At 43.8% G+C, this 24,181-nt stretch overlaps 1 protein-coding gene across 2 annotated transcripts in view; it reads right to left on the bottom strand.

Moving 5' to 3' along the window:
• The window catches only part of OGDH (oxoglutarate dehydrogenase), a 94,751-nt gene that overhangs the window by 30,696 nt on the left and 39,874 nt on the right, over positions 1 to 24,181 (bottom strand). Inside the window, exons 6-7 of one of the 2 annotated variants that reach the window (XM_031665387.1) lie at positions 15,687 to 15,731; positions 4,960 to 5,075 (exon numbers count right to left, since the gene is read on the bottom strand). In XM_031665387.1, the coding sequence (XP_031521247.1) occupies positions 4,960 to 5,075; positions 15,687 to 15,731 (161 nt within the window). Of the gene's footprint in view, positions 1 to 4,959; positions 5,076 to 15,686; positions 15,732 to 17,148; positions 17,154 to 17,430; positions 17,437 to 24,181 lie in introns of those variants that run through there. The other variant, XM_031665386.1, reaches the window with a different exon arrangement.

Raw genomic sequence — 24,181 nt, 5'->3', positions numbered from 1 at the left:
AGTCTGAGAGCAAACTGCAAGTCAGCATGGAATAAAAAGAAGACAGGCCCTGATGTGGGCCAACAGATACTTTGCAGACCCCCAAAGCCTCCTCTAACTGCCTTTACAGCAGCCACTGCTGCCAGAGTACTTTGTGTTTGGTCCTGCTCAGCAGCTCTCATCCATGAGCCCACTTGGTTTTCACAACAGACAATGAGACCAGCTGGCATGAGCAAAGGATGTGCTGAATCTGAGACCAGTCCTGTTCTTTGCAGAGGAGGGTGAGCTATCCCTGCACACATGCTTCATGACCATGAAACAAAGCAAACTTTGCCTGAACTCAAAATTATGGCCAACCACAATACTCTAGTTATTATCCAAGTCAAAAGAAGCAAAATCTTGCCTAGAAACTAAAAGAGAAAGTCCTGCTGGGAAAGACCCTAGTATTTAAGTTTTTTTTTTTTTAAATTAATTAATTAATTAATTAATTTTTGAGACGGAGTCTCGCTCTGTCACCCAGGCTGGAGTGCAGTGGTGCGATCCTGGCTCACTGCAACCTCCACCTCTCGGGTTCAAGCGATTCTCCTGCTCAGCCTCCTGAGTGGCTGGGTATACAGGCGCATGCCACCACGCCTGGCAAATTTCTTTTTGTATTTTTAGTAGAGACAGGTTTCACCGTGTTAGCCAGGATGGTTTCGATCTCCTGACCTTGTGATCTGCCCGCCTTGGCCTCCCAAAGTGCCGGGATTACAGGTGCGAGCCACCGTGCCTGGCTATTTAAGGTATTTTCATTAACCCGTTTGTTCCCCCACAAACTTCATGCTGAAATTTGATCCCCAATGTTGGAAGTGGGGCCACATGGGAGATGTTTTGGTTGTGAGGGCAGATCCCTCATGAGTAGATTAACGCCCTCACTCAGAGGTGAGTGGGTTCTTGCTCTATCAGTTCCTGAGAGAGCTGGCTGCTAAAAAGAGTCTGGCACCTCTCCGCTCTCTCTCTTGCTTCCCCTCCCACCATGTGATCTCTGCACAAGCAGGCTCCTCTCTGCCTTCCAGCCACGAGTGGAAGCAGCCTGAGGCCCTCACCAAATGCAGATAGATGCCCAATTAGATTGTGAGCCAAATAAACCCTTTTTCTTTATAAATTATCCAACCCCAGGTATCCCTTTATAGCAATACAAAAAGGACTGAGACAACCCCAAACCATATTTTCTTTCTTTTTTTTTTGGGAGACTGAGTCTTGCTCTGTCCCCCAGGCTAAAGTGCAGTGGTGTGATCTCAGCTCACTGCAAACTCTGCCTCCCGGGTTCACGCCCTTCTCCTGCCTCAGCCTCCTGAGTAGCTGGGATTACAGGCACCCGCCACCACGCCCGGCTAATTTTTTGTATTTTTAGTAGAGACGGGGTTTCACCGTGTTAGCCAGGATAGTCTCGATCTCCTGACCTTGTGATCCGCCCGCCTCGGCCTCCCAAAGTGCTGGGATTACAGGCATGAGCCACTGCGCCCAGCCAATCCCCTCTAATTTTTGAAAAAGGTACAAATTGACCACCACGTCACACGATCAATAGCTTAAGATCTGTCTGATTATACCACCAATCTAACATACACATACATTAAATGTAAGTAAAGCATCACCATCAGGCAGGGTGCTGAGAAGTTTATGCAAATGTCTGTAAACTGTTGTGAAAATGGAGTCATCTAAGTTGAGGCCACTCTGGGGCCAGGAGGGCGTACAGCCTTAGACTCCTGGGTACAGGTCCAACTGTCTCCGACAACAAGAGCCAACTCCAGGGCTCTGGCATCAACTGGACTGAAAGGGAGGCAACCCTTCAACATGCTTCAGCTCCCTACACCCCCTTCGTATGATGAAATTGGAACTACTTGGGATGCAAGATTCAGAGAGGAAGTTAGCCATAGGGACATCAATGCCTCTGCCCCTCATTTTGCTGTCTGGGAAGGAAGCCCCCGAGAGGTGACACTGTGATGTGCTATGGAGATGGTGACTCTATGGGAGCTTTCCAATGTGAGAGCATGTTAAGGATGAGCTGCTGGGGCCAGGTGCAGTGGCTCATGCCTGTAATCCCAGCATTTTGGGAGACCAAGGCAAGAGGATCACTTGAGTCCAGGAATTCAAGATCACCTGGGCAACATGGTGAGATCTCATCTCCATAAAAAATAAAAAAATTAGCCAGGCATGGTAGTGCTCTCCTATAGTCCCAGCTACTCGGGAGGCTGAGGTAGCTGAGGTAGGGGGATCGCTTAATCCCAGAGGTTGAGGCTGCAGTGGGCCATGATTGTGCCACTGCCCTCCAGCCTGGGCGACAGAGTGAGACCCTGTTTCAAAAAAAAAAAAAAAAAAAAAAAAAAAGAAAAAAAAGATGAGCTGCCAGGCTCCCCACAGGGGACTCCTCTGAGGTAAAAGGTATTAGTGCTGAGTCTACTCTTAGTGCAGACTGGTCTCACCAGACGGCTGCTGTAACAGAAAATACACTGAGGGAACTGGGTAGAACACGTGAGCAGTGAAATAATTTGGGGGTAGGGCCACTTGGAGAAGCTATATGGGGTGCCATTTGTGGGGGTCCAGGCAACACAAGAACTTCTATAGATCAGCAACATTCATAGAAACATTACGTGAGCCACATATGTAATTTATTTTTCTAGTAGACCCACATGAAATTTTCCTATTTTATTTGACCCAATATATCAAACATTGTCTTTTCAACACTTAAAAAGTCATTAGGCCGGGGGTGGTGGCTCAAGCCTGTAATCCCAGCACTTTGGGAGGCCGAGACGGGCGGATCACGAGGTCAGGAGATCGAGACCATCCTGGCTAACACGGTGAAACCCCGTCTCTACTAAAAAATACAAAAAACTAGCCGGGCGAGGTGGCGGGCGCCTGTAGTCCCAGCTGCTCGGGAGGCTGAGGCAGGAGAATGGCGTAAACCCGGGAGGCAGAGCTTGCAGTGGGCTGAAATCCGGCCACTGCACTCCAGCCTGGGCGGCAGAGCGAGACTCCGTCTCAAAAAAAAAAAAAAAAAAAGTCATTCAAATATTCTGTACATTTCAAGTGCCCAATAGTAACATGTGGCTTAGTAGGCAGAACTAGAAACTATCGTCAGTGTGGTCATGCGGGTGCAGATAAAGGCGACAGGAAGGACCCAAAGGTTCATTCTTCTTGGATTAAGCCTTATCACTCCCTCCTGGTGCCCAATACATCCCATTAGCCATAAGCTTCTGATGCCGGCACATAGTTCTAGTTTCCACCCCTTTCTCAACAAGTGAGAAGTGAGGAAGGCAGGCGGTGAAGCAGCTCCAAGATGACAAGCTGACAATACTTCAGGACGCTCATCATAAACTACAGAAAGTGCCAGCATTGGACACTCAGGTTTTTTTTTGAGATGGAGTCTTGCTCTGTTGCTTAGGCTGGAGTGCAGTGGTGTGATCTTTGCTCACTGCAACCTCCCCCTCCCGGGTTCTAGCAATTCTCTGCCTCAGCCTCCCACGTAGCTGGGATTACAGGAACCCGCCATCACACCTGGCTAACTTTTGTATTTTTAATAGAGACAGCATTTCATGATCTTGGCCAGGCTGGTCTTGAACTCCCAACCTTGTGATCCACCTGTCTCGGCCTCCCAAAGTGCTGGGACTACAGGTGTGAGACACTGTGCCTGGCCTGGACACTCAGATCTTTTTAAGCCACATGCAGCCAATTGTGGAAACACTGACAAGAGAATTTTAAATTAAAATTCACTTGCTGCAGCAAGGGTTAATCCCTGGGGTGCTAGGGGGATTCTGATTTAGGGGACCTGGGCTGTGGCCTGGGTATCAGTTCTGTAAGCTCTCCAGGTGGTTCTAATGTGTCCAGCCATGAGAGGAACAGCCTCAGAGAGCCCTGATGGCCAGTGTGGTTCAACTTGGGTTAGTTAGGGACGTCAGGATTCAGACTGTGCATGACAGGCGGACCCCAGGTGATTTATATGCTCAATTCTGAGGGTTCCATTCCAGAGTATTTCCTCAGTTTATTTTAACCTGGATCCTTTAGCTCTGAATACCAGGAACAGCATTAAGTAACAGTAATAGCCAGCTCTTGGCATGGACCTCTCATCAAATCCATTCTCCCCTCTGCAATGGGCATGGAAGTCACCCTTATACTGAGGGAGGCTATGACTTGCCCAGGATGGAAGAACTAGACACAGGTGGCCTAACAGCACAGCCACAACTCTTAGCCACTGTCTATAATGTGTGTGCATGAAAGAAATCCCTGGCAGGCTTAGTACTAACAGAGTCCAGAGAGAAGGAAAAAAATGAAACAAAACAGAAGGATGAGAGGAACAGAGGGAGAGAGGGAAGAAGAAGAGTGGCCACCACTCAGCAGCCCTGGCAGTGAGCTGTGCAGGAAGCCACCCTTGACTTGAGGCCTGTCCCTCAGGGTTGAGGTGACTCTCCAACCACCTGTAATAAACTCCTAGTGGGATCTGAAAGCAGAGTTTACTTGCCCTATCTGGCTGATCGCAAAACCATTGGTTTCTATCTATAAAATGGCAACAACAACAACAACAAAAGTCCTCCTTCCTTACAATTTTGAAAAAGACAGGACCGGTTCATGCCTGTAATCCCAGCACTTCGAGAGGCTGAGGTAGGATGACTTGAGCCCAGGCATTTGAGACCAGCCTGAGGAACACAGTAAGACCTCATCTCTACAATAAAAAATGAAAAACTAAATTAGCTGGGCATGGTGGTGTGTACCAGCAGTCCCAGCTACGAGAGGTTGGGGTGGGAGGATGGTTTGAGACTGGGAGGTTGAGGCTGCAGTGAGACTGGGAGGTTGAGGCTGCATTCTAGCCTGGGTGACAGTAACTCTGTCTCAGAGAAAAAATAAAATAAAAAGGACAAAGAAAAAAAAATAAAACTAGCCTCAAAGCCATCCTGCTAATACAAGTTCTTAAAAAGTCCACTAGATTTTTCCAGAAACTGTTCTTACCTCCAGCCGACGGATGATCTCCCGCAGAGGAAGTGCTGATTCCTGTCCCCCGATGAAAGTGGTGGTGGGCAAGTGGAAAACCTTGTCGAGGTCAGACTCGTCCAGGCCATAGAATCCTGCAGGGCGATGTGGGCAGGACAAGCCCGATGAGGAGGGACGGGGCACGGCCACGCAGGGACCACAGTTTATGGAAAGGGGAAGGAACTCCCCAAGGGAGCAAAAAGAGAAGAAAAAAATCATATAAAAAGCCCCTGATACATGTGAAATAAGTAATATTTTACAGCCAGAAACACAAACTTTAGCAATAAATAGAAGCTGAGGATGTTAGAGTATGACAGGTAAGTCACAATAAAATTCATATTATGCATATGTTAGTTACGTACACCAATTATTCATAATTTAGAGACAAATTTATTTCAAGGTCCCAAAGATAACCAATTTTGGGGGTGGGAAGAGAGGTCCATGAAAAGGCACTGGGTAAGTCAATCAAAAATCAATACAATAGTTAAGGAGGAATTAAAACAGAAAATGAAGAACTGATATAGAAGAACAGATCATATGACAATAATATATGTATGTGGTGAATGTCAAAGAGCTGGGAGAGGGGGACTAAGAAGTGAGGGAGAAACCGTCACCAGAAGTCAAGTGGTCTGTTGGAGCTCCAGGCAGGGGTGCACCACTGGGCAGTACAGCAGCGTGCAAACAGCCACCGGCCTTGGATTAAGGACGTCCTCTTCTGAAATTCCTGAACTGTGCGTTCTGAGCCCATTCTGCAGGCAATACTCAGCAGTCACAGGTGTAACCCTCCCTTCCTCCGACTCCAATCACTCAGTGGGAACCAACTAAGTAAGTACTAATATTCGCTGCAGCACTGTGGGGGAAGACACCACCTCACCTGAAGTGCATCTCAGTTTGAGAAAGAATAATGCTGGAAGAGCTCTTTCCCTGGCATTATATGCTTGTTTCATCTTGTTGTATCAAAGAGGAAGACTATCAAATGACACCATACATTCTTTCATCCAGTTTGGCATCTCTCCTGACATAATGTATCAGCTACAGTACAGTAAAAAGCACAGTTCAAGAGTCACTAGCACTTGAATACCTTACATCAGCATTTTCTCAGGCTCCAGGAATGCACAATGAACCGGTATTCTGCAAAGTCTCCAACATCTGACTGGACCTGATGAAATGTTCTCATTGTTTCCTGGCCAAATTAAGACTAAAAGGAGCCACTGTGAGACGTAAGGGTCCAGCACAGGATTAAAGATGGTAGTTTGCAAACACAATTGTGTATTTTGATCTCCTTGGAGATATATAAAAAGGCTTGTTTTGAGGCTCCAACCCTGGTACCGACTCAGTGAGTCTCAGGGTGGGTCCACGATTCTCCCAAGGAGATTGATTCAAGCATGGTTTGGGAACTACAGCCTTTATTTATCTAATGCTTTAGGAGAGGTTTTTTTTTTTGTTTTGAGCCGGAGTCTCGCTCTGTCGCCCAGGCTGGAGTGCAGTGGTGCGATCTCGGTTCACTGCAAGCTCTGCCTCTCAGGTTCATGCCATTCTCCCGACTCAGCCTCCCGAGTAGCTGGGACTACAGGCACCCACCACCACGCCCGGCTAATTTTTTGTATTTTTAGTAGAGACGGGGTTTCACTGTGTTAACCAGGATGATCTCGATCTCCTGACCTCGTGATCCGCCTGCCTCGGCCTCCCAAAGCGCTGGGATTACAGGCGTGAACCATAGCGCCCGCCCTTGTTTTGTTTTTTAAGTCTTACAAGCAAACTCTATTTTCCAAGCCCTGTTTGTTTTATTAAAACAAAGCAAATCTGGCTTTTTTTTTTTTTTTTTAACCTGGAGGGTGGTGATGGTAGTAGTGGCTTAGTTAAGCCTCCCTACCCATTCCCTCCTGTTAGTCTGTCAACACTGAAGGCACAGCAACCACTTGGGCCTAGGTGAAGTACAAGGCTCTTGCCATTTATGGCCCGGCTTTCAGGCAATTGCCCTATAGTATTTATGGAGGAAAAACAGAATCATCTTTGAGAAATTTTTCCTGACTAAAAAACTCAGGCCAGGTGCAGCTGATTGGGGACCAGAATAACAATGCACATTTTGTTGCGAAATATTTTGATTGTGAAACTAATCAGTCCAGTGTATGCCCCCAGATAAGGACTGCATATTGGTTGCAATCTTTCAGCATGAAGAGCCTGTGAAGCAGGGGCCTACAGATATCCCCTGACCTCACCATGTGATGGTTTTTCACTTCTATCATCCTGAGTTCATAGTTCTAGAGCCTCAGAACTGCTGGTACACTTTTAGTTCTTTAGCTATCTGAGAAACTAAATCTATAGATGAGTGCTTTGTGAAAGTGGAGTAGACATATTCTTCCCTACTCCCCCAATAAGTACAACTAAAAATCCTAGACGTTATATGCAAAACGATCATAAGACAACTCCGAAAGGTGGAGAGAATAAGGCACACCGGCTAGGGACGTCTCAAGGCAAAATACACCAAGGAGTTCCCTGGAGTTTCTTTTTTGCTTCAAATACCGCAGACTTGGAGCAGAAGAACCAGCAACCCCAAAACTTTAAGAGGTGTATTTGATAACAAAAGCCCGACAAAAGCTGCTCTCTATCAAAAGACCAGGAAAGAGGTAGCCTATCAAGACAAAAAACTTTTAGACAAAAACTGCTCTACTACAGCCAAATACCAGAGAAAACACTGTGACCCCGCCCTCACCAGGCTGTAATGGGCCCTAGCACCCAACCCCATCCCAGAGGTTTCAGCGAAGGCCCAAGAGGGAATCCAAAATGTCCTCCTCTCTGGGAGGTAATGCATCAGCCCCTTCCCCTAACCCCAGTAACAGTGGATACTTGAGTGGGAGAAGGACTTCCACCTCTGCCAGCAATAACAAGGTTGGGCCCTCCCCTTCCCCCACCACAGTGGGGAACAGTGTCTACAAAAGGTCTGCTATAACAGAAGATTTAAATAAGATCCTGACTCTCATGATACCCAAAATGTCCTGGTTTCAATCAACTATAATTCATAACAAGACCCAAAAATATCTCATAGTGAATGAGAAAAGACAATCGACAGACATCAATACCATAATGACCAAGATGTTAGAATCACCTAAGATGTGAACGGAGTCATCATCAAACAATTTCATTTTTTTTTTTTGAGACAGGGTCTCACTCTGTCGCATAGCCCGGAGTGCAGTGGTTCGATCACTGCTCACTGCAGCCTTAACCTCCAGGGCTCAGGTGATCCTCCAATCTCAGCCTCCTGAGTAGCTGGGACTACAGGCGCACGCCACCACGCCCAGCTAGTTTTTATAATTTTTTTGAGACAGCGTCTCGCTCTGTTGCCCAGGCTGGAGTGCAGTGGCATGATCTCAGTTCACTGCAATCTCCACCACCTGGGTTTAAGCAATTCTCCTGCCTCAGCCTCCTGAGTAGAGTAGCTAGGACTGCAGGCGTGTGCCACCACACCTGGCTAATTTTTGTGTTTTTAATAGCGACGGGGTTTCACCATGTTGGCCAAGCTGGTCTAGAACTCCTGACCTCAAATGATGTGCCCGCCTCAGCCTCCCAAAGTGCTGGGATTAAAGGCGTGAGCCACAGCACCCAGCCTAGTTTTTGTATTTTTAATAGAGATGGGGTTTCGCCATGTTGGCTGGGCTGGTCTTGAACTCCTGAGTACAAGCAATCTGCCTGCTTTGGTCTCCCAAAGTGCTTACAGGCGTAAGCCACCGCACCTGGCCCAAACAATTTCAATGAGCAATTAAGAACATGATAGAGACAAATTTTTAAAAGTGAGTCACAAAATACAATGTTTCAGCCAAAAACTGAAGATGTAAACAAGTACCAAATAGAAATTTGTTAAAAAAATCAAAAAACGTTCAACGGATAGGCTCAATGGCAGAATGGAGGGGCAGAGAATCAGTATATTTGAAGACAGAACAACAGAAATTAACCAATCTGAAGAACAGAAAGAAAATAAAAAATGAACAGAGCCTCAGGGGACATGTGACAGTATAATCAAAGATTTCACAAACATATAAATGGATAAAATAAAAGAAGCAGAGAATAAAGAGGGTAGCTGAAAAAGTACTTAGCTAAAAACTTCCCAAATATGGTAAAAGACCAAACCCAAAAATTCAAGAAGCTGAGTGAATCCAGAGGATATCCTCAAAGAAATCCATGCCAAAACATATGATAATTAAACTTCTGAAAAACAAAATCAAAGAAAATTAAAAGCAATGGTTGTAAAGTGACACTTTACCTATAGGGAAAACAATTCAAATGACAGGATTTCTCATCAGAAACCATGGAGGCTAGAAAGAAGTGGCACAGGCCGGGCACAGTGGATCACGCCAGTAATCCTAACACTTTGGGAGGCCGAGGTGGGGCAGATCACAAGGTCAGGAGTTCAAGCCTAGCCTGACCAACATGGTGAAATCCTGTCCCTACTAAAAATACAAAAATTAGCTAGACGAGGTAGTGCGCGCCTGTAATCCCAGCTACTCAGGAGGCTGAGGCAGGAGAATCACTTGAACCCAGGAGGCGGAGGTTGCAGTGAGCAGAGATCGCACCACTGCACTCCAGCCTGGGTGACAGAGCAAGACTCTGTCAGAAAGAAAGAAAGAAAAATAAGAAAGAGAGAGAGAAAGAGAGAAAGAGAGAAAGAGAGAGAGAGAAAGAGAGAAAGGAAGAAAGGGCACAACACCTTTCAAGAGCTAAAAGAAAAGGATTATGTCCAACTAGAATCTTATATCCACCAAAAATATCCTGTAGGAATGAAGGGGAAAGAAATAGAGATTCCCAGGTAAAGGAAAATTAAGTTTGTCACCAGAAGACCTGCTCTAAAAAACTGGCCAGAGGAAGCATTTTAAACAGAAAATAAATAAAGAAGGAATCTTGGAACATCAAGAAGGAAGAAAGAACACAAAAAGCAAAAATCTGGGTAAATACATCAGACTGTCCTCCTCTTGGGTCTTCTAAATTATATCTGATGGTTGAAACAAACTTATAACTCTGTCTGATGAAGTTCTAAATGTATGTAGAGAAAATATCTAAGATAATTATATTATAAATGCAGGACAGTAAAGAGATATAAAAGGAGGTAAAGTTTCCACACTTAATATGTACTGAAAAGTTATGACACTGTAGACTATAAGTTATGTCTATATAAAGTAGTAATACCTAAAACAACTACTAAAAATGCTACATAAAAGGATACACTCAAAAACATGCCGGGCGCAGTGGCTCACACCTGTAATCCCAGCACTTTGGGAGGCCAAGGTGGGTAGACTACAAGGTCAGTTCGAGACCAGCCTGGCCAACATGGTGAAACCCCTCTTCTACTAAAAATACAAAAAAATTATCTGGGCATGGTGGCGGGTGCCTGTAATCCCAGCTACTCGGGAGGCTGAGGCAGGGGAATCGCTTCAAACAGGAAGGCAGAGGTTGCGGTGAGCTGAGATCGTGCCACTGCACTCCAGCCTGGGTAAAAGAGCAAAACTCTGTCTCAAACAAACAAACAAACAAACACACAACAAAAAAAAAACTATACATAATTTAAAAAATTTTTTAAATGTGGGTTTGAAACTCCACAGCACAGGAAAATGAAAGCAAAGCAATGAAAAGCAGAACAAAAAATAAATAATAAAATGGCAGACTTGAGCCCTAACATACAATAATTACATTAAACATAAATGACCTAAATATATTAAATAGAAGACAGAGATTATGAAGAGTGGATAAATATAAAACAAAACCCACCTATATGCTTATCCACAAGAAATTCACTTCATATGTGATACAGACAGGTTGAAGTAAAAGGAGGAAAAAATGTATCATGTAAACATTAATCAAATGTAAGTACGAGTGGCTTATATTAATATGAGATGAAATGACTTCACAGCAAAGAAAATTACCGGAGACAAAGAGGGACATTCCATCATGGTAAGAGGGTCAATTTACTGAGAAGATACAGCAATCTGAAATGTGTAAACACCAAAGAACAGAGCTGCAAAATATGTGACCCAAAATCTGATAGGACTAAAAGGAGAAAGAGACAAACCCACATTTATAGCTGAAGACTTTAATACTCCTCTCTCAATAACTGACTAAAAAACTAGACAGAAATTCAGCAAAAATATAGAAGAACTCAACAGTCATTAACTAACAGGATCTAACAGACGTGTGTGTGTGCACATGCATGTGTGTGTAGTTTAGAGATAGGGTCACCCAGGCCAGAGTACAGTGGTGAAATCATAGATCACTGCAGGCTTAAACTTCTGGGCTCAAATGATCCCACCACCTTAGCCTCCTGAGTAGCTAGGACTACAGGCATGCGGCATCATGCTTGGCTAATTTTGTTGTTGTTGGTGGTGGAGACAGGGGTCTCGCTATGTTGCCAGGCAACAAACTCCTGGCCTTCAAGTGATCTTCCCATCTCAGTCTCTCAAAAGTCCTGGATTTATAGGCATGAACCACCATGCCTGGCTCTAGCAGACATTTAGAGAATACTCCACCCAACAATAGCATTTCAACAGTAGCATTCTTTTCAAGCAGCCATGAAACATATGCCAAGACAGACAATATAGTGGGCCATTTACTAAAAATTCAACAAATTTAGCACAATTGAAATCATATAGGGTGCATTCTCCAACCACAATAAAATCAAACTAGAAAGCAATAATAAGAAAAGTAACAAGAAAATCTCCAAACACTTGGAAACTAAACAACACCCTTCTAAATAATCCAAAAGCCAAAGACAAAATATCAAGGGGCATACGAAGAATACAATAACAACTAGCCTGGGCAATACAGTGAGATTCCATCTCTATAAAAAATTTTAAAAATAGCCAGGCATGGTGGCCTACACCTGTAGTCTCGGCTACTTGGGAGGCTGAGGTGGGAGGATAACTTAAGCCCAGGAATTAGAGGCTGCAGTGAGCTGTGATCATACCACTGCACTATAGCCTGGATGACAGAGCAAGACCTTGTCTCAAAAACAACTGAAAGAAAATAAAAATATAACATATCAAACTTTGTAGGACAGCTAAACCAGTACTGAGAGAAACATTTATAGTAGTAAATACATCAGAAAAGAGGGACAGTCTCTAATCAATAATCTAAGTTTCCATTCCTAGAAAAGAGGGAAAAACAACAAACAAGCCAAAAGCCAATAAATAGAAGTAAGGAAATAATAAAGAGCAGAAATCAATGAAATTGAAAACAGCAAAACAACAGAGAAAAACCAATGAAACAAATAACTGGTTCTTTGAAAAGATTAGTAACATTGACAAATCTCTTATAAGACTGACAAATAAAAAGAGGACACAAATTACCAATATCAGGAGTGAAACGGGATATCAATACAGACCCTTCAAATATCAAGAAGATTCTGTTCCTTTTCTTTTAGTTGAAAAAGAAATAAAAAAAAAGAATGACTATCAAAAAGATAATAAGGGAATACTATAAATAACACTACATACATTTGACAACTTAGATGAAATAAACCACTTCTAGAACACAAACTACCACTACTCACCCAGTATGAAACAGATAATTAGAAAAGCCCTATGGCTAATAAGGAAATCTAATTAATAAATAAAAACCTTGTGAAAAATTAACCTCTAAGCCCAAATGAAGAAGAGTTAACACCAACTCTATTCAATGTCTTTCAGAAAATAGGAGAAACACTTCTCCATTCATTTTATGAAGCCAGAATTACCCTGATACCAAAAACAAAGATAGTACAAAAAAAGAAAATGACCAATATCCTTCATAATATGGATGCAAAATATATAAAGAGACAAAGACATATTAAAAAAATTATATACCATGATCAAATGGTGTTTATTCCACTAATCCAAGGCTGGTTGAATAATCAAAAATCAATCAATACAATCCACTACATTAGCATTCAATTGTCTACATTAAAGAACAAAAATTGGCTGGGTGTGGTGGCTCATGCCTGTAATCCCAGAACTTTGGGAGGGTGAGGTGGGCAGATCACTTGAGGTCAGGAGTTCTAGACCAGCCTGGCCAACATGGTGAAACCCCACCTCTACTAAAAGCACAAAAATCAGCCAGGAGTGGTGGTGCACACTGGTAGCCCCCACTACTTGGGAGGCTGAGGTGGGAGAGTTGCTTGAACCTGGAAGGCAGAGGTTGCAGTGAGCTGAGATCGCACCACTGCACTCCAGACTGGGCGACAGAGCAAAATTAGTCTCAAAAAATAATTATAATAATAAATCACAAGATCATATCAGTGCAGGAAAAACATCTGACAAAATTCAATATACATTCATAATTAAAACTATCAGAAAAAAATATGAAAACAGAGAAACTTCCTCAGCTTGATAAAGAGCATTTACAAAAAATCTACAGTTAACATTATATTTAATGATGAAAGGCTAAATGCTTTCACCCTAAGATCAGGAACAGGGCATATAAGGCTATCCACTCTTACCTCTCTTATTCAATACAGTGCTAAAAGTTGTAGCTACTGTAATGAGGCAAGAAAATAAAATAAAAGGCACACAGATTGGAAAGGATGAAATAACTTCCTATTTTCAGATGACACGACTGTCCATATAGAAACTCCTAAGGAATCTGCCAAAAAAAAAAAAAAAAAAAAAAAAGCCCTAGAATAGTTCATCAAGATCTCAGAATGCAACATAAACACTGAAATAAATTATATTTCTATATACTACCAATGAATATGTGGACATCAATGTTAAAAAGAAAATAATAGTTAAGTGTAAATACAACAAAACGTATACACAATGTATATGCTGAAAACTACAAAAAGCTGATTAAAAAAATCAGTGATCCAAATAAATGAGGAGACACACTATGTTCATGGATTGGAAGACAACATGGTAAAAATGTAATTTATCCCTAAATGGATCTATACGTTTAAGCCAATTCCTATCAAAATGGCAGCGAGGTATATGTAGACATAGATACGCTTATCCTCAAATTTACATGGAGAAGGAAAAGGTCCTTGAATAGTCAAAATAATTTTGTAAATGAAAAATAAAGTTTAGTAGCTACAGTAATCAAGACACTGTGGTATCGAAGGAAAAACAGACACACAAAGGAAAATAACTGAAAATCCAGATATAGACCCCCACCAGTAAGTCCAACTGATTTTTGGCAAAAGTACAAAAGCAATTCAATGAAGGAAGGACATAGTTTTCAGCTAATGGCGCCAGAACAACTGGACATCTACACACAAAAATATAAAATGAACAATAAAAGAATGTTGATCTAAATACCTTACACAGAAATTTACTCAAAATGGATCATTTAAATGTTAAACACAAAACTATGAAACCTTTAGGAAAATACATAGGAGAACATTTTGGGGATCGAGGGCTAAGGAAAAAGTTCTTAGACTTCATACCAAAAGCACAATCCATAAAAGAAAAATTAACAAACTGGATGTCATCAAGCTAAAAACTTTGGGCATAGAAGCTGAGCTAGGAAACGAGGGGCAAAAAAGATTAAAAACTTCTGCTCTGCAAAAGATCCTATTAGCCAAAGAATGGAAACAATCCCTTCCAATGAAGAGGTCCTTCAACAGGTAAATGGTTAAAAACAATCACCCACACCATGGAACCCTACTCAGCAATGAAAAGGAACAAACTATTGATTTACACCAACAACCTGCGTGAATCTCTAAAAAAATTATTCTGATTGAAAAATGCCAATCCCCAAAGGTTACATACTGTGATCCCACATGTACAACATTCCTGAAATGACAAAATTATAGAAATGGAGAACACAATAGTGGTTGCCAGGGAATACAAGTAGTGGCTGGGATGGGAGGGAAGTAGATATGGTGATAAAAGGGCAACAGGAGGAATTCTTGTGGTGATGGATGTCTAGAGTCTTACTTTATCAATTTAGTGTAGTGGTGTGATGTTGTACTATAGCTTTGCAAGATGTTACCATTGGGGAAGCTGGCCAAAGGGCACAGAACTGTTATTTCTCACAAGTGCATATGACTCTACAATGATCTCAAAATAAAAAGTGTAATTAAAACGTAGAGTCTCACAGATATTAGAAGGAGAAAAAATACAACTGCTTAGAGAAGCCAGAGGGCAAAGAAGAGACTGGTCACCAGGGAGGATGACAACAGGCAGATGATCCCCCAGCATTTCAACTCTGGATTCCTCAAATGTGTTTTGCCCAACCGGGGGTCACTAAGAGTTCTCGGTAAGTTTTTATTAATACTTCAGTTGGCCTTCAAACATAAAACATTTAGGAAATCTTGCCCAAAATGCCCAGGAAGCAGAATCTGGAAGAATCCAGAGTCCAGTCAAAGCCTCAGCACAGAATGTGGAGGACAGGACAAGCCACCATGCAGAGCTGAACATGGCTTCATATGCCCAGCTGGCTACGGCAGCAGCTAAAGGTGAACGATGCTGAAGATGGAAGCTCACAGTGAAGCGATGAAGCACACATGAAGATGAAAAATGCTCTTCGAAACACAAAATGAACAGAAACAAAACAATACCATATAAGTAGTTCTACTTATTGGTTAATAACCAAATGAAGGGAAAAACATATTTCAGAACAATTAGCAAACTTAAAAACACGCGACAGAAGTTGTGTCAACTTTCCCCATATTGCATGCTAGGAAAAGTTGCACATCCTATTCAAATGAAGTCCTCAACTCTGAAAAGGTAAAAGGCTCATTATTTTCATACCTCCTACTGTTAGCATTCGAAGTCGTTCCTTGAAAACTGCAAGATCTGAGAGGCAGAGTGGGGTATCATGGGTGAGCGCAGAAGGAAAAAGACAGGTGAGAGTTAGTTTTAAAAAGACCCAAACACCAAAACCCTACACCATTACCGCAGTAACAGGTAGCACAGACACCATCACAGGGACACACACACATCAAGGGAGAAATGGGTGGGTTACATGATCAGGGGATCAATTTTGTTAAATATGGAAATGATTCATAGAACAGCTGGAATAAGGTGAATCAGAAGGAGGGGAGGTTAGCACCCTGACGATGGAAAGCCATCAGGCAGTGTCGTTTGAGAGCTCCTCATCTCCTTAGCTTCAAGAAGTGGCGGATAACAGCACTTTCCTGGGAAGTCACTACTTTGAGATGAAAATCAAGGAAAAGAAAATGAAAAAGCCTAACTTTTAGAGTAGCCATTTCTCAGCACTAGATCATGGGGCAGACTACTCTAAACTGTAAGACTTTGAAGAATTCTCAAGAATGGAAGGAGTCCTTGATCTCCCATCTCAAGAAGGCAACTAGAAAAGAAGAGCTGAAAACAACCCAAGAGCAACAGTCACATCTGCACAGCTGTACATTTCCTTCTACCTGTACGCTTTTCATCAGATTTCTACTCTACATAAACAGCCTTCTGAGCCACTGGTGAAATCAAGACATTTATTTGGATACACAAAACATGCTCCTGACCCTTGCTGTCTGGGCGTGTGGGCCTGGGGGCAGGGTCGGGAAGGAAGGCAGTAACACAGGCACACAGAGAGGCTGATGGTTGAGGACTCAGAGTGTTGTCACTGGGGATGCTCTCCGTGCTGGGAGTGCAGAGAAAGGCCAGCGAGCGCTTCTTTTGAAGTCAGACTCAGATCCCCAAGAAACAGGCCTGCTTCCTAGGGCTGTGGCAGGGGCTGCAGGTCTCCAGTCCTGGGCAAGCCACACTGTCTCCTTCCCCTAAGGAACAACAACCTCTGAAGAACTCAGAGCCAAGTGGCTCTTAAGACAACAGAATATCTAAGTGTCGATATTTTGCTTAAGGCAAGGATGAAGAATCTTAAATTTTTCCTTCAATCTTCAAAACCAAGACATGAGACCATGTCAAGATGCCGTGAGTGCTCCTGTGGAGCTCCGAGGTGTATGTTAGTCACCCTGCAGACTCCAGGTAAGGATTCACACAGGGGAGGGCCTCAAAAGCAACCTTAAATACTCATTCCCATTTTTAAAAATCTAAAGGTAATGTGGTAATTCTCAGTACTATGTGAATGCTCTTACTTTTATCTGTACTTTTTTGTATTTTTAAAATAAAAGGCAAACAAAAGATACAAACCAAAGAAGAGGAGAGTGAAGAGAACAATAGAAGATATTCTGGTTGTCACAATTTACAGAAAGCACACAGATTTTCCAACACCTGAGTGCTTTGAAGCACTGTAAATTACTTCTTGAAGAGTGCAGGTGTGTGAGGGAGGGGAGAGGGAGTGGATGGAGAGTTGGCCACAGTACTTCCAAGTGAAGCACAGAGGCAGGAATGTGACGCCAGGACCTAGGGGACTTGGTTTACCAGTTTCTGGGTATCTCCAGTCAAAGAATCTTCTCAAATGTCAGATGTCTGCTTGGCCACGCTTCATTCTCCTTGAGGGTGACCATATCGCCCACGGCTTCAACCACCCTGGGTATGTTCTTAGCTTGGCCCCGCCCTCCCAAGTCACTTAGGAAACCTCATCTCCAGCTCCTCGGTTATCTATGGCACAGCACGCTGCACACGGCAATCAATGTTTACTAAATGAACTGCTCTGTATCACTCTGAAATTTACAAAAGCTAATTAAACATCAACTCTATTTTTAGCTTATTTTTCTCAGCCACCAAAGGAACAAACCGGAGAGCCCTGGAAGGTCAGCAGGATGTGTGGAAACTTTGTCATCACTCGCTGTGCTGTTAATGACAGCAGGTTGTCAGGGAAAGGCAAGAGCTAAGTGGTTGACATTCTGCCACATTTTTGAACTTTTAAATTGACTTTTTAACTATTTAACTCAAGTTCATTCCCTAAAATGGTATTAGCAATTTGTAAACATCAATGGTAAATGGGAGAGAAGTTTCACACTTTCTTTCCATTTATTTATACAATTGGTTTTTAATTCTCCTTTAATTATGTTTAAATCTCACATTAAAGTACATCTCACTGAGTGCAGTGGCTCATGCCTATAATCCCAGCACTTTGGGAGACGAAGGCAGGTGGATCACTTGAGCTCAGGAGTTTGAGACCAGGCTGGACAACATGGTGAAACTCCGTCTCTACTAAAAATACAAAAAACAGCCGGGCATAGTGGCACATGCTTGTAATCCCAGCTATGTGGGAGGCTGAAGCGGGAGGATCACTTGAACCTGGGAGGCACAGGTTGCAGTGAGCTGAGATCCTGCCACTGCACTCCAGCCTGGGCAACAAAGCGAGACTCTGTCTCAAAAAAAAAAAAAAAAAAATTACTTAGGCCAGGCACAGTGGCTCACGCCTGTAATCCCAGCACTTTGTGAGGCCGAGGCAGGTGGATTACATGAGGTCAGGAGTTCGAGACCAGCCTGGCCAACATGGTGAAACCCTGTCTCTACTAAAAATACAAAAATTAGCCTGGTGTGGTGGCGCACGCCTGTAGTCCCAGCTACTCAGGAGGCTGAGGCAGGAGAACTGGTTGAATCCAGGAGGAGAGGTTGTGGTGAGTAAAGATCATGCCACTGCATTCCAGCCTGGGTGACAGAACGAGTCTTTATCTCAAGAAACAACAACAACAAAAAACCCAGTAAAGTACATCTCAATCATTTTTGTCACTGTGAAAAGTAATACTATAGAATTTATATCGAAACCACAGACAGTGGCATTTTTAAGTGGGAAACTAATTCAAATGCTACACTTGAAAGATAAAATTGGGCCAGGCGCGGTGGCTCGCCTCTATAATCCCAACACTTCGGGAGGCCAAGGCAGGCGATTCAAAATGAGTTCAAGGCCGGACTGACCAACACAGTGAAACCCTTTCTCTACTAAAAATACAAAAATTAGCCGGGCATGGTGGTGCACATCTGTAATCCTGGCTACTTGATAGAGGCTGAGGCACGAGAATCACTTGAATGTGGAAGGTGGAGGTTGCAGTGAGCTGAGATTGCACCACTGCACTCCAGTCTGGGCGACAGAGTGAGACTCTGTCTCAAAAAACAAAAATAATAATAAAAAAAACCAAACAACAGCATGAAAAAATTGAGGGCAAGAGTTTCTAATTAAGCAAGTCTCTAATTGTTTCTAATTAGGCAAATGAGTGGGCCTCACTGTTGGGCCTCACTGTCTAGACCTTTCCATTGATAATACCCTGGTTCTAGTGTTTTGCAATACACCCCCATATCTACCGTGGCACCTCAACTGATGACCCTTCTTCAAGAGCCAGTGGAGAAAGCCTCCCTATGAGCCCTCCTACCACAAGATGTTGGGTTGCCACTACCTCCCGACCTGACTGGATTCATTCAGGGATATTATAACATGAGATTGGTGCCTCATTCTCCAGGTCTGCAAATTTGCTGTCAAGGAATCTCACTATGGAATGTGAGTGAAGAGAAATGTGTATTCAATACGTCTCAACTGGGTGCGGAGGCTCACTGTTGTAATTCTAGCACTCTGAAAGGCCAAGGCAGGAGGGTTGCTTGAGCCCAGGAGTCCGAGATGAGCCTGGGCAACATAATAAGACCCTGTCTCTATTTTTAAAATAAAATAAAATAAAAAAATAAAGCATCTCATGTTGGAACGCTCAACCTTCTTTCCCAAGGGAAATGAGGTCTATAGTAGAGCCTGGCACAAATTAAGATGGGCATCTGGGGATTTACCTGGAAACTGGCCCCTAACTTTGACACTTCATTAAAAAGGTATCTCTGGCCGGGCGTGGTGGCTCACACCTGTAATTCCAGCACTCTGGAAGTCCAAGGGGGTGGACCACTTAGGTTAGGAGTTCGAGACCAGCCTGGCCAATATGGTGAAACCCATCTCTACTAAAAATACAAAAAATTAGCTGGGCATGGTGGCAGGCACCTGTAATCCTAGCTACTCAGGAGGCTGAGGCAGGAGAATCACCTGAACCCAGGAGGTGGAGGTTGCAGTGAACTGAGGTCATGCCATTGCACTCCAGCCTGGGCAACAAGAGCGAAATTCCGTCTCAAAAAAAAAGTTACCTCCGTTCAGGCCATCACCTGCACAATTATGGAACATAATCCACACATTGAGAAACTGTTCTAAAATTAATTTTAAAAATTGTTAATGAAAATAATCACTAGGCTGGGCATGGTGACTCACTCCTGTAATCCCAGCACTTTGGGAGGTGGAGGCAGGGGGATTGCTTGAGCTCAGAGGAGTTTGAGAACAGCCTGGGAAATGTGGTGAAACTGTCTCTGTTTAAATTTTAAAAATTTAATTAGGCTGGGCATGGTGGCTCACCTGAGGTCAGGAGTTTGAGACCAGCCTGGCCAACACGGTGAAACACGGTCCCTACTAAAAATACAAAAATTAGCTGGACATGGTGATGGGTGCCTGTAATCCCAGCTACTTGGGAGGCGGAGGCAGAAGAATCACTTGAACCTGGGAGGCGGAGGTTGCAGTGAGCCGAGATGGCGCCACTGCACTCCAGCCTGGGCAAAAGAGCGAAATTCCATCTCAAAAAATTAAATAAATAAAATTAATAATAATAGTAATAAAACACTAGCCCTACCATCTCAACAATATTTTTTACTGTATTCATAACAAGTTCTGTCGTGCCACACTTGAAAGATAAAACTGAGGGCAAGAGTGTGTCCATAACATCTGATGGTAAATCCTGACACTCTGGCGCTATTGAGGAGTTCTGTGTCTGTAGAGTCTCTCCTAACTGGCAAGAGTCTACTTGTTAATTATCTTTCCTTATCACTTCAGGGACCAGGAGAATTTCTGAGAAGTGAAGACAGGTGCCCTAAGCCAGAATTTCCCAAACTTTTCAAAAATGGTCATAAAAGGTCAACTCAGTGGAAACTATAGCATATATTCCACTTTATTAAAAAACTCAGAGTGGACAGAATTCCCTGCTTGCACTGCAGACCAAATTGGCCAACCACCCAGGTGCTCAGTTGGCAGAGTGTTTTCAGGGCAGCATCATCAGTGCCCTCTGAGAATGAATGGCTTTGCCAACCGCTCCTGCCCTCCATCGCTGCCCCCTACGTGGAGCTTTTCCAACAAATGACAGAAAAAGCTCTGACGGAAGCACCAAAGGCTATGTTCAAACATGGATATGATCACTGCTCTGAGCCTGTTTCCCCAAGGAGAGGCAGAAACTGTGCCTGCATCCACAGGGAGGGGGGAACGGCGGCTAAGTGGAGACATGGGAAGAATCCTAGCTCTGGGGAAATAGTCATGTGACACTGGACACTACCGCACAATGGTCCCTGACCCGCAGTCTACACACTGGTCAGGTCACCAGGTGGCCACTCAGCCTATCCGCTTCTACTGCCCCATTCCTAAGCTGGCAAACAGTTCTTCTGGGTCCCAAACATCCCCCATGTAGAGTCCTCACTTCTTAGTTTGCAAATTCCTGCACTAGATGCTACGCTGCTTCCTTATCATTTGGCTACAGGGCAGTCTTCACCACTAACTCCTGTGTGTTCCTGGTCTTCCTGCTTGACCTCTCAGTTTCTGAATTTATCTTATTACCAGAGAGTTTGGCAGCTACTCATCTCAAAAGATTGCTAGTAAGCCCACTTGGAGCATAGTAAAGTCCAGGCACTACTTTAAGGAGTTTATTCAATTTTGAAACCACCTGAGGAGGTTGATACCATCACCCCTGCCTTACAGATGAGGTGACTGAGGCACAGAGAGGTTAAGCAATTAGCCCAAGGTCACACAGCTAGTAATAGTGGGCTGGGATTCCAATCCAGGGAGTGTGGTTCGAGTCCAGGCTCCCTGAGGTTCGAATGAGATGACGAGTCTTGAAGTGTTCTACAAACTGTCTAACGAGTCTTGAAGTGTTCTACAAACTGTCTAGCGGTCACATTTGACCTGCTGTTTTCTTGAAAACCTGCATACATCAAGGGTGAGAGTTCGAGACCAATTTTTCTACAGATCCAAATGTTTTAACAAGTTTACACGGTTTCCATTTTTTGTACCTGAAGACTTTATTGCGATTTTTAGGTCACACTATTTCAAATCCACAGGATTAAAATGCACCTTCCTCTTGAAACGTAGAAACTACTCCCTGACTCTCTCTCTCAGTGGTTCCAAAGGGTTTCTGGCCAGAGAGGTCAGAAGTCTTCCTTCCTCTAAGGATTTCAGGAAGCTTTAGGGCCACTTCTGTATGTTTTAGTTTCTTGGTTTATAAAGTCCTCTTGTTCTCTCACCCTCACCATGATGTTGTTGCTGAATCTGGAACCACAAACCTCACAGAAATACCTGAGGACACTATTCCAGAGTGAAATATATGGTGAGACCTTGTGATGGCCTGGGAAGAGATTCTTACATTCTGGCCCTGCCTTGGCCACTAATGAGATGGGAAATTAGTGCATATGTTGACAGTGCTTAGGGTTTCTCACCCTTAAAAGACTATGCTGGATTGGGCTCACCTAGGTGTGGCCCCTCTTGATATTAGTCTGAAGCGGGAGAGAGGAGAGCTTTAGAGCTCCCCTAGTTATACTAACGGGCAGAGTTGGGACAGGAGCTGGGACAATGCAGGTTCTGGCAGGAGAGGGAGAGTTGGTCACTTCATCTGCTCCTCTCCTGTTCGAATGTTTTGCTGCTTGTAAAAAAATGAGCAATCCAGCTGGGCGCGGTGGCTCACGCCTATAATCTCAGCACTTTGGGAGGCCGAGGTGGGCGGATCATGAGGTTAGGAGTTCAAGACCAGCCTGGCCAACATGGCGAAACCCCATTTCTACTAAAAATGCAAAAATCAGCTCGGCATGGTGGTGCACACCTGTAGTCCCAGCTACTCAGGAGGCTGAGGCAGGAGAATTGCTTGAACCCGGGAGGCGGAGGTTGCAGTGAGCTGAGATTGTTCCACTGTACTCCAGCCTGGGTGACAGAGCAAGACTCTGTTTAAAAAAAAAAAAAAAAGAAAAGAAAAGAAAAAGAAAAAAGAAAATGTGCGTTCCACAGCTCCCCTACCCTGCCTCAATGCAGAGGGATGTTTTCCTCTGAAGAGGTGGCTTCCAGGTGCAAGTGCCTGTGCTCTTCATCAGGGAGCAGCAGGTCTACCAGCTGGGGAGTTTGGCCTGCTCTGAGCACCTGAAGATGACCCCACAGGTCTAGAAGTCTCTGGGGGCAGTGAACACAGGGGGCTGGAGAGGCTCAGGGCAGACAGGATGTGATGGGACTGGGGGTGCCAGCGGGGAGAATCTCTATACTAAGGGGTGAGCAGTAGAGAAGAGGCTCCAAGACCTCCTGGGACACTGCAAACAGAGGCCCTCTTCTTGGGAGCACAAAGTTGTCACCACGGAATGAAAAAACAGGGTTCAACTCGTGCCTAGTCTACAATCTGAACTGACCTTAATAAAATTCAAGAGGATTTCTCTAAACTCCCTTCCTAAATCTGCTAAAGGGCTGGTATATAAAAAAAAAAAAACAATTACAAACCATCAATGCCAATTCCAAAGTCAATGATGTTTCATGACTAATGCCTCATCCCCTAGACATAACTTGGTAATGCCTATAAAGACATTCAGGCACTGCAGAACCTTAGAGACTGTCTGCACTATTCCCCGAAAGTGCCTGTGAGGAGGCTAATTTCGTACCCATCCCAAGAGCAGTATTAGGCAGGTAAGTGATCATCAATTTCATCAGCATGCACAGTGTCTATTGTGAACAACCTGGCCATTTAAAAATTAGTCACATCATAATTTCTTTAGTACAGGTTAGCAGCACAGTGACGTAAAGCAGACTAACTCTGCAAAGCAACTGCAGGTGAGAGCCCAGCCACAACACCTCACTTCATGAGGAGGAGGGGATGTAGGTGGGACTATCTTCTGGCAACCGTGACAAAACCCCAATGTGCTCCATACATGCACCTCCCAAAGGCCCTGACCTCCTGACGCTGTGGGAATGCCTTCCAAAGTTTCCTCAGTGTGATCACCGGCAATTACAAATCAGGAGACCCAAACCACACAAGTCGCTCTGGAATTCGTCCCCTAAGGGACACAGCCTCTGGTCAAGGGCAGGCCACACCGGGCTTCAGAAAAGGATGGCTGTGTCAGCAGTTCCTGAGCAAGGACTCATGGATATGCCTCACTGAAGGCAGTGCTGCACTGACATTTGAAAACCTGAAGCCAAAAGAGCTATACTCTGAAGTGCTTCTGATCCACCTGCCCCAGGTGGACAAGCTTTTTCCCTGTGCCACAAACCTTTCTGTCCAAAATTTTATTTTCAAATTTTGAGACTTAGACAATCTGGCTGAAAAAGATAAAAATAACTTGCCCAAAACACA

This window comes from Papio anubis, chromosome 4 (genome assembly GCF_008728515.1).
Source record: "Papio anubis isolate 15944 chromosome 4, Panubis1.0, whole genome shotgun sequence".
NCBI lineage: Eukaryota > Metazoa > Chordata > Mammalia > Primates > Cercopithecidae > Papio > Papio anubis.
Note: the sequence above shows the minus strand (reverse complement) of the source record. Positions and strands in the feature narration are given on the sequence as shown.